The 11,302-nt window shown below is 44.8% G+C and overlaps 1 protein-coding gene across 1 annotated transcript; it reads left to right on the forward strand.

Moving 5' to 3' along the window:
- The first annotated feature begins 2,337 nt into the window (after positions 1 to 2,337).
- Positions 2,338 to 7,218, forward strand: msl2b (MSL complex subunit 2b). The gene is made up of 2 exons (XM_028969455.1): positions 2,338 to 3,780; positions 4,685 to 7,218. Exons 1-2 carry the CDS (start codon positions 3,639 to 3,641, stop codon positions 6,364 to 6,366), a joined length of 1,824 nt encoding a protein of 607 aa, XP_028825288.1. The 5' UTR covers positions 2,338 to 3,638; the 3' UTR covers positions 6,367 to 7,218.
- Positions 7,219 to 11,302: the final 4,084 nt, after the last annotated feature.

Genomic DNA, 11,302 nt, shown 5'->3' on the forward strand with positions numbered 1-11,302 from the left:
TTCACTAGCCGTTTTTGGACCAGTCATTTTTCAATATGTTGTCATGTATAGCTACACTGCAAAAAAAGCTTTTCTTGCCTAGTAATTTTCTATCATTTCCAGTCCAAATATCTAAAAAATCTTAAATCAAGATTACTAGACAAGAAAAATTCCATGAGAAAATTAAAACTTCTTCTAATTGCTTAAAAATTCTGTTTGAGATTATATCTCATTAAGATTAGTTTTCTTACCACATTGGCAGATAATTTTGCTTGTTTTAAGCAATCACTTAATTTTAAGATGTTTTTTCAGAAAACAAGACAATTTCTCATGCTATTTCATGGGTCTAGTGAATGTATCTTGATTTAAGATTTTTTTAGATATTTGGACTGAAAACAGAAAGTTTAGAAAAGCATTTTTTGCAGTGTATATTCTGTGCTTTGTCCCATATAGGTTATTATTGACATGTATTTGTGTGTGTTGTACTTTTTAATTTAATTTTAAAGTTATTTTATAGCACTTGGTCATCTTTAGATGTGTTTAAATGTGGTGTATAAATGAACCTTGCACTTACTACATTGATGATGATAATTTAATGAATAAGCTTCAAGTGAGCTTGAGAGAGAGAGATAGAGTGTGTGTGTGCATGTGTGAGAGTTTGTGAGTGTGTGCTTCTGCGAGTGTGTGCACCTGCAGTGTAGTGTAGAGAACAAGTTCTGACATTCAAACAAATCCTGTTAAATTTTCTGATTTGTATTGTTCTTTATTTTTTTATAAATGATTTATTGTTCTGGCAGCTCAGGTGGCACTTTATTTAAAAAAGTCTATATTTGGCAGATGTAAAGCATAAATGTGTATGTTTTTTTGTGTTAGTCCATTTTTATTTTATTTTATTATTATTATAACAGCTCAAGGAGCAACATGTATGTGCACTTTCTAAAGATTTTGTTTGTTTTTGAATAAAGGGTTGGAAATGAATGCTGTTCTGTTTTTTTGTTTTTTATCTGATTCTATGATTAATCAAAAAAAAAAAAAGAATCGACAGATTAATTGATTATTAAAATAATCGTTAGTTGCAGCTCTAATTGACTCCTATGATGTTCTGTGTTTTTCTACAGAATTTTATTTGTCTGAATTTTTGAGCCCTTCCCACACTGTAAATAAACCTGCACCGCTTTCCTTCACTACACCTGGTGTGTTTGGGCACTTCCACCACAAAAAAAGAAAAAGTTCCTGCCTCACACTCTGCAATAACTCAGTTATTGACTCAGTTATCTTTGAACTCTTACATAATGTACAATGCTGAACCATTACTGCTTATTTTTACTTTATTTTTATTTACACTCTTAAATGTGTGTCTGTCTCTCTGTGCACTTGTTGTATGTTATGTACATACATTGTATGTACATTGTATGGCTTTCCCTCTGTACAGTTGTAGCATAAGCAATTTCCTTTGGGATTAAGTTTTCTGATTCTGATTATGGGAGTGTACAAGGATACAAAGATTTTGAACGCGTGTAATAAAATGTATAGAGCGAATTGAAAGGGAAATTGCTTTACACATTTTTACAAAAGAATTTCCATAACTTTTCAGTTACTCTGAAAAGTTTTCATGATCCATATGTCACAAAAAAAAAATCACAAAAAGTCAAGTTTATCAGAAAATGTTTCAATCCTGAAAAGCGTAACTTAAACGATAGTGTTTCTTCCTCCAAGTTTGCACGGGCCCAAGCAGAGTAACACTTTAAAAGTTGCACGTTTCTTGCAGTCTTACAAGAACTTTGTACTTTGTGTTATACGTTCATGTGTCAATCAGATTTCAGTTACTTCTCCATGACTTTATATGTTTATTTTTCTGTGAGTTTTGCACTGCTTTTTTTATTCTAATTATTACTTTGATTCATATAAATTTATTTTTTGTTAGATGGGTAGGGTTTATTTCAATAAGAAAAACATTTAATTAATTATTCTCTGGTTGTGAAACTCTGGTGTTTATAGTGTAGTATTTTAATGTGTTTTATTGCTACACGTTTAGTAAATTAATAATAGGTCATTTGAAATGCGTAATAAATTATTGTGTTGTTTGCACTAGGATTCACAGGATGGACCAGTTTGAAATCAAACATATTATTCCATATCGGAAGAATATTTTTTCAAAAACGTGTTAATAATAAAGACGTAATAAAAAAAAAAGCCGTTCGGTCAGAACAAGCGCTGTAATTTACTACTGATAAATTGGATCCGGTTTGTCGCACCGGTCCTACTCGTTTATGTAACCAAGGGAACCAATTCTCGCGGGATCGCCGACGAAGCCTCGCGAGATCTGGAGAGCAGCGCCCCCTCCTTGTGCTAATGCAGAGGAAGAGGGAGGGGAGAGACCTCCATGGCTAGCCGTAGCAACCTTTTGAAATATAAATACGTTTCGGATACCGCGCCTAGAATGTTCTGAATTGCGCACGGCCTCCCAGCGTCCGTGCGCGGATTCGCCCTCTGCACACTCGCGCCCGGCCGAACACCCGAGAGCTCGCCGTAAAAAGGGGGACGAGGCGGAGCGGCCGGGTAGATCCGAAGAGAAGAAAGAGGCCCGTTTTTCGCTCCCGACGTCCCGGAGCCGCCGCGGCCGGCGCGCCGCCGCCCTCTCGCCGTCGTCGACATGGAGCGCGCGTCCGGCCGCCGTTCGGCGGCGGCGCCCGGCAGCTAACGCCGCTCGGAGGGAGGAACTCCCGCTGCTCGGCGGCGGCCTGGCCTGCCTTGTTTTCGCAACGGGCACCGCCATGAGAAGCGGGGGACAATAACGCCTTTTTTGTTTTTATTTTTTTTTTCCTCCTCCTTCTTCTTCCTCCTTCTCCTGGACCCCGTCGCCTCCCGAGAAAGACTTGTTTTTTTTTTTTATTTTATTTTTATTCCCTTTAATTAAACGGGCATCTTGAATGGTGTGCGCGCAGTGGTGAAGCCGTCGGTTCGAATTTGGTACAACCTGCTCGGCCGGGTAATTGGACGCCAGCGCCGCCGATGCATTGTTGTTGCGCTATGTGCCGACGCACAGAAGCGGCCCGGGCATCGGCTTCCCAGGAATAAACTCCCCTTTCCACCCACAATTTATTATTTTATTTTTTTTCCGTTTACGTACATCTTTTTTTTTTTTTTTAATTATTATTATCATTCATCGGGTCGGATTTTATGTTCGCCGCTTGAAATCCGTCTACGATGGTTCTTCGGGCGCATTTCGTGCCGTGGAAGAGGGGGAAGCGTTGAAATGGACTGGTCGTGATGAATGCGACGTTCCACGCCGTGCCCCAGCGGAAAGACTGTTACGCGCCTGTTTATTGATGGCCGTGGCTCGCAGCCTTCTTGCTGTATCACGGCGCTCCCCCCCTTTCCCCACTGGGACACTCATCACCCGAGATCTCCTTTTGCATCGCTATTCTTCTTCTTCTTTCTTTCTTTTTTAATAATTATTCATTCCTCCATGCGGCCCCTTCTTCGCCCCTTGGACGGGTCGCTCGACCGGATTGCAAGTCGGCTCCGGCGCGTCGGCACCACGTTCGTGTGGCGACATTGAGGAGGACGTGTGCGTGTGCGGTGGTGCTGTTGGGTTTTTTTTTTTTTTTTTTTTTTTCTTTTCTCCCCGAACTGGATCTATCTAGCGCCGTGCTGAGATGAACCCGGTGAATGCGACCACTCTCTACGTGTCCGCGTGTCGTTCGGTGCTGCAGTGCGATCCCCGAGACCCCCAGGCTGTAGCCGAGCTCCACAAGCTGTTGCCCTTCTTCAGGCAGTCCCTGTCCTGCCTCGTGTGTGGTGAGAATTGGTTCTTCTTCCTCCTCCTCCTCCTCATCGCCGTTCGAACGCGACACGCCCACAAAATGCGTAAATTAATGTGTGCCGGTTCCTCGCTTCCATCTGTCGAATTTTATTTATTTATTTGTTTGTTTGTAAAAAGTGATTGTCACATGTGATACACAGCAGCACAGCACACGGTGCACACAGTGAAATTTGTCCTCTGCATTTATCACATCACCCTGAGTGAGCAGTGGGCAGCCATGACAGGCGCCCGGGGAGCAGTGTGTGGGGACGGTGCTTTGCTCAGTGGCACCTTGGCGGATCGGGATTCGAACCGGCAACCTCCTGATTACAGGGCCGCTTCCTTAACCGCTAGGCCACCACTGCCCCATTGCTCCTTCCGAATGCGTTTATCCTGGTCATGGTGGGTTTCTCAGCAGTCATCTGGCCTCCGGCGCCACCCTTGTCATCTACTCACGAGCACGTTTTCCGAAATTCCGATTCGCCACCATTTACAGCAGGGGCGCAAGATTAATGTACATTTCCATTTACCTCATCCAGTAGTTACAGGGACAGTACCCCCCTGGAGCAACTCGGGGTTAAGGGTCTTGCTCGGGGACCAAATGGTAGTAAGTGGGGTTTGAACCTGGGACTTGTGGTGTTACCCGCTAGGCTACTACCACCCAGGTTCTTGCTAAGTGGGCCCTGTGCGTGATAAATGCATGCTTGGAAGGTAACCGACTCTGTACCGTTTATTGGCAAGGCGCGGTTACCGAATCTGTTAATAAATAAATAAATAAATAAATAAATAAATAAATAAATAAATAAAAATCAAATTAAGCATGCACGATTTCGGCCATCATCGTGTCGCCTGTCCCTTTGTTCTGTGATTGATTGCGCTGCTCTTTTCTTTCACCTGCAGGGAATTTACTTGAAGATCCGATTGCACCAACCAACTCTACATGCCAGCATTATGTTTGCAAAGCATGCAAAGGCAAGAAGATGATGATGAAGCCGTCGTGCAGCTGGTGTAAAGACTACGAACAGTTCGCGGAGAACAAGCAGCTGTGCATCTTGGTGGACTGCTACAAAAAACTGTGTGAATACATTGCGGAGTCTCCCTTGGCCAGTCAGATTGCGACCTCTGCCGATGGAGCCCCGGAGATTCTGCCGGTGCTCAACGAAGGCCTTTCACTGGCCGAGGACTCGAAGGGGGCGGATGCCCATGTGGCCCTTTCACTGAACTTGACTAGTCACTCCCCTGCACCTTCGACCTCAGAGACTCCCCTCGAGGAGGCCCGGCCTCCCCATCCAGATGAGGTCAAAGGGCAACCTCTTAGTCCTCTCGGGGTAAATGGCCTCCAGAGCTGTAATGGACTCACCAATGTGGACGAACTGACTGCTAGTTTGCCCTCGCCGGACGGGAACGTCCCGGCTCCGGTGGACGCTGAGGGACAGGTGAAGCAGGAGAGCTTTGCAGCCGAAATGCCTGTATGTGAGGCCGTGGCTGCAGCAGGAGAAGAGCTCTGTCCTGGCAGCATGGACATCTGCAGCTTTGGGGAGGACATGAAACACGGCGGGGGGACGTTACTGTTGAGCGTGGAGGAAGTACTTAGGACTCTGGAGCCTGACCCTGTCCACCAAGAAGACTGTCCGGTTGTCCTGCAGCCTCCTTTGGAGGCTACGCGGTGCTTAAATGGGCCCTTTGTCTGCCCCACCGCATCAGCAGTCGACTCCCCCCGTCCGCCTCCCTCTCTTCCTCCCGATGCCGCTGCAGCTGCCGTGCCTCCGCATCCCGGCTCGCACCGCTCGCAGCTCTCGTCGGGCATATCCTGCTCGGCCGCCACCCCCAGGGCGCCGCGCTCGAACCGCAAGCGGTCCCGCTCCGAGAGTGACAGCGAGAAGATCCAGCCCTTGCCCATCTCCAGCATTATCAGAGGACCCCCTCTGGGCGCCCCTGCCCCGGTCGTGGTCAAGTGTGAACCCAAGGTGCCACCAGTGGCGGTGCCTCACATGGCGGCCGTCCCCAATGGCGGCGGGCTGCCTAAAGTGGGGAAGACTTTAGTGGTGTCCAATAAAGGCGTCAAAAAGAGCCAAGACCATCACGGCCCCAAAAAGGCTTACACGAAGGCCAAACAGGTAGCCCCGAAGTCCAAGGAGAAGACGAAAGAGCGAATCTCCAGCAACGCCTTGGTTCCAGGGAGCCCCACAAAAGTGGTTTACAAGAAGCCCCAGGAGAAAAAGGGCTGCAAGTGTGGCAGGGCCACTCAAAACCCAAGTGTTCTTACGTGCCGCGGCCAACGTTGCCCCTGCTACTCCAACCGCAAGGCCTGTCTGGACTGCATATGCAGGGGCTGCCAGAACTCGTACATGGCCAACGGCGAGAAGAAGCTGGAGGCCTTCGCCGTGCCAGAGAAGGCCCTGGAGCAGACGCGGCTGACTCTGGGCATCAACGTCACCAGTATACAGGTGCGGAACCCCGGCGCGAGCGGGGCCCTGAACGTCAGCTCCGCGGCGGGCTCGCCCGTGGCCTCCTTCCTCAGCGCGGGGCCGCACGAGGACAAGGGATTCGACGAGACTTTAGAAATGAGGTTCGACTGCTGAGCCCCGCCCCGGCGCGCTCGCTCGCTCGCACGCGCCCCACCCCCTCCCTTATTCCGGCCCGGCTCACCTTTTCTGTGAGGCGGCTGCGAGCGGGGGGACCCGTGGAGCCGAAGTCAGCGGAGTCAACAATAAGGCAGCTACTGTGCTTTTTGTTCGAGTTCACATTATCGGTAAATTAGTTGTTGCTTAAGCTTGTGCCTGTAAATCACTTGTATTCGTTTTTTTCTTTTCTTTTCTCTCAGTAGTCTCCCCCCCATCGTACATGTTATCACAGACAAGGAATGAAGGCCTGTGTTGCCATACAATGAGTGGCAGTTTCCGATTTTTTTTTTTTTTATTATCATATTAATTTTCTACAAGTGATTTATAAGGCATAATCTTTGGCAAAATTATTTTGACCTCATTGTTGTGGGTCATGCTATGTGCATATAAGTGGAAGAAATGTTCGGTTTGTAGGGTTAGTAGACAAGGCCTGTTAAAAATGAAACGGTACCTGCTACATCAGTAGAGACTGGTTGTATTTATAAACTTTTTTTTTTTGTACACAGAATTAAGAAAATTCCATTTAAAAGTACATTTTATGATATATTTTATAAGTTACATTAACAGCATTTGCAGTATTTATTGGATGTCACCTAATATAGATTACGGTCCATGTAGGGCATCGTCAGGATACCATTTCTACAGATGCAAGTCACTGAGATGCAGTATGGTTTTTGTCTAAATTATGTTGCTGTCCTGTTTGTGCTAGTTTTCGATGTCTGATTGTTTTTTTGTTCTTTTCCTTGGGGCATTTAAATACCTGTAATATAAATGTAACATATTTCCACAAAAAAAGAGAAAGCAAATTTGTGTGTGTGTGTGTGTGTTTTTGTTCCCGACTGTCATGGCTTTATATTTTAATGTGGAACATGCTTAATATTAACTTTATTTTTTAACCTTTTAGTTTTTTTATATATCAAGATGACTACATATTTTTCACATAAGAGTGTTCCGGGTAGAAGAAAATTGTTGTATTTTGATGTGTTACCCTTGAATTGCCACAAGAGGGCAGAATAGTTTTAAAAAAAAATAATTTGTGCCAGTCTTAAGTTTTTTTTTATACCGGTAAATAATAATTGTAGCTGATTTATTACTATTTATTATTGTTACTGCTTCATTGTTTGGCATATTTGGCATATGTCTAATACTTCTGGAAGCTGGTCATCTTGAAATGGGCAGCTGGAGCAAATCCGTGGATATCCACTGTGTTACAAAGCAGATACGAATGGGATGTCCACAGTTGAACTGGGCCATCTGTCCTCCCGGTAAGTGACTAGGGGGTTGCTCAAAAAGTTATATTGCTACAGACACAAGTCTGTCTGGGAAACAGTCCGAGAGTGCAGTCCGGTCCATGAGTATTGGCTCATCAACACTATTCTAGTCGTTTCGGTTCTATACGCAACCACAATGGCTTTCAGCTTTAATTTGAGGGTGTTTACATCCAAAGTTTAAAGTGATAGTGAAGTGATTGTCACATGCGATACTTCCTTAACCACTAGGTCTTAAGGGACACATGAAAAAATCAGAACATCAAACCTTCACTTTTTAATACTTTATTAAGTCAATTACAGTCTGGCATCACAAGCCACTGGGTTACATCCCTAGCGATGATCTGCCGGGCCTCTACTGCAACTGTCTTTCGCTTGTTCTTGGGTCATTTCCCCTTCAATTTTGTCTTCAGTAAGAATGCTCAATCGAATTCTGGTCAAATGGCCATCGCATAAAATTTTGCAGTACACTTCGAGTCCTTGTCCTTTTGGGCTGTGAAGTGCTGTCCAATGAATTCTGGAGCACTTGGCTGAACAGATAGTACTGTACCGAAACACTTCAGAATTCCCCCTGCTGCTTTGGTCAGTCACATCATCAATAAATACAAGGGAACCAGTTCCATTGGCAGCCATACATGCCCACACCACGACACGACCATCGTTGAAGAGGTGGATCATGAGCAAATTCCTGTCCTTCTCCATACTCTTCTCTTCTCATCATTCTGGTACAAGTTGGTCATTGTCTCATCCGTCCATAGGATGTTGTTCCAGAATTTTAAACATATTTTCTTTTAGATCTGGCCTTCCTGTTTTTGAGGCTCACCACTGGATTACATTTTGTGGTGAACCCTCTGTATTTGCTCTGGTGAAGACTTCTCGTGATTGTTAACTTTGACCCACATACACCTACCTCCTGGAGAGTGTTCTTGATCTGGCCGACTGTTGTGGAGGGGTTTTTCTCCACCAGGGAAAGAATTTTTCGGTCATCCACCACAGTTGTTTTTTCCATGCTGAACTCACGGTGCGTTCTTTCTGTTTAAGAATGTTCCAAACAGTTGATTTTTTTGCTGGGTTAATTTTTCGTTATCAGCCTAATGATGGCTTGCTTCACTAACAGTGACAGCTCTTTGGGTCTCATGTTGAAAATTGGCATGCAAATAGAACACTTGAAATGAACTCCAGAGTTTTTGTAAATAGGATGTTGAGGGAATAACACACACCAAGCTATGGAACAGCTGAGCAGCCAATTGTCCCGTTACTTTTGGTCCCACGCATAAAAAACTCCTACACCATTTACATGATTTAGATGTAAAAACCCTCAAAACCGAAAGTCTGCAGTTAAAGCACGGCTGTTCATTTCATTTGTGGTTGTGTAGAGCCACCAAAAATAGAATTGTGTTGATGTCCCAGTATTTATAGATCTGAGTGTACATACACACACACAAGGTGCTCGCCACTTTTATTGACCTTTGAAAATGAGCAAAAAGGATTCGGGACCTTCAGTTATGAAAAACAAATCCCTCATCAAGACATGTTAAAACTCTGTTTTTTTATTGTATCATAAAGGTACTTCAGCAAACTATGATTTAGTTCTAACCCCTTTTAATGATTTTTTTCAGAGGCGGTTATAATAGTGGATAGTATTGTGTGTGTGTGTGTGTGTGTATATATTATATATATTGGATAGTATATTGGATAGTATTGTGTATATAGTGGATAGTATTGTGTTTCATTTTCTGAATATTTCTAGCCTGTAGAAGAAAACGAAAGATAAACTGTAAAACACTGCAAAACCTTTTTGGCTCTTCAGTGTAGTGAATGCAAAGGACAACATTTGAAGTTAGACAATGGGATGGTTCTCCAATAGTCCTGAAAGAGTTCTTCACTCATGCTAATGATCATCTCCTCAAGCTGGTTATCACGTTGACAATAGGGTGTAAATCAGTCACGAAGGTTACGTTTCCTGTCTAGATCCTTCATAATAGCCTCCATTTTTGACTCCATAGCATCCATCGTGTAGATATGTCCACACCTTTGAGCGGTACTGTGTGTTTATGTGTATATAACAAGTATTACTTATAGCCGCAATCCGACGTGTGACGCAATCAGCTGGAAAGACGCAACGCGACTGGCTGGATGGACAGACAGAAAGACACTGTTTCTTATTTGCCGCTGGGGATTTGAGTTTAGGAGTTCTGGACGAACTCACGATTTTCCACTTGACTTGGTTAACTGGCACCAAAACGATGTTTCTCTCCCGCCTGTTCCTTGTTGTCTATCCAAACAGAAATATTTTTACACTAAGCACCTTTTATACATCCATGCAAACATTTTGCTGCTCATAAACAAAGAATGGATGCGATTAGCCATGCCAATAAAATATTGCTGCCAAGTAAATAACTTATCACACAAAACACATCAGATAACAATGCCTTAAAACATCGGGCTGACTCCTTACAGATGGTGTCCTGGGGTATGCCCTCCCAGATCCTGACCAGGGCATCACTGCGCTCCACGGCGCGACTGAGGTGCAACCTGGTGACTTCAGATGGACCTAAACATGTTGTCCCAAAGATTTATGTCCGGTGAGCATGGAGATGAGTCAATGGTATCAGTTCCTTCATCCTCCAGGAATTATCTGCATACTCTTGCCAAATGAGGCCGGGCACTATCCTGTGCAAGGGGAAACGCAGTCAAAGGTCTAACAATGGGCCTGAGGATTTCATCCCAATACCTAATGGCTGTCAGGGTGCCATTGTCTATGCTGTCAAGATCTGTATGTCCCTCCATGGATTATGCCTCCCCAGACCAACACTGACCCACCACCAAAATAATCACCCTTAATAATCTCACAACTGGATTACTGTAACTCCCTTCTAGCTGGTCTACCACTATGTACCATCCGACCTCCACAACTAATTCAAAATGCCGCAGCACGACTGATCTTCAACCTTCCCAAATTCTCCCACACCACCCCTCTGCTACGTTCCCTCCACCGGCTCCCAGTAGCTGCACGCATCAGGTTCAAAATACTGATGCTGGCCTACAAAGCCAAACATGGAGCAGCACCATCCTACCTCACACCCCTTATTACACCTCGCACTGCACCTCGTTTACTCCGAGCCTCCAGTACTGCTTTTTACCAGAAGGTAAAGACACTCATCTACACTCTCCTCTGTTTTGACCCCTCGGTGGTCAAGACAGACCCCTCTGCCAAATGCCTGGCAGACCCCTTAAATGTAAATGAAATGAATGATGTAGCAGGCACCATAAAGTTCCAGACCCTTTCACGTCTGTCACATGAGCTCTCATCTGTGAAGAGCACTAGTTAAAAAGCAAAAGTGCCTGTGTCGGACACTGCTTGTCTCCTGGAATCCCCTCCATGCTCTTGTGACTGTGCTGGGAGATACAGCAAACCTCTTGCTGATGTGCCGTCCTGGTGGAGCTGGACTGCCTGTCCAACCTCTCTATGGTCCAGGTATTGCCTCATAGCCTCCAGTAAAAAAACCCTGAAAACTTAATGGATTATTGGTTGTGGCTGTAGATTATTGGGAATATGTGGGTGGAAAACTGAATCCTGGGTTAGCAGCTTTGTTAAATTGACAGTAGATTACATGCCAAAGCTT

Source organism: Denticeps clupeoides, chromosome 2, assembly GCF_900700375.1.
Source record: "Denticeps clupeoides chromosome 2, fDenClu1.1, whole genome shotgun sequence".
NCBI lineage: Eukaryota > Metazoa > Chordata > Actinopteri > Clupeiformes > Denticipitidae > Denticeps > Denticeps clupeoides.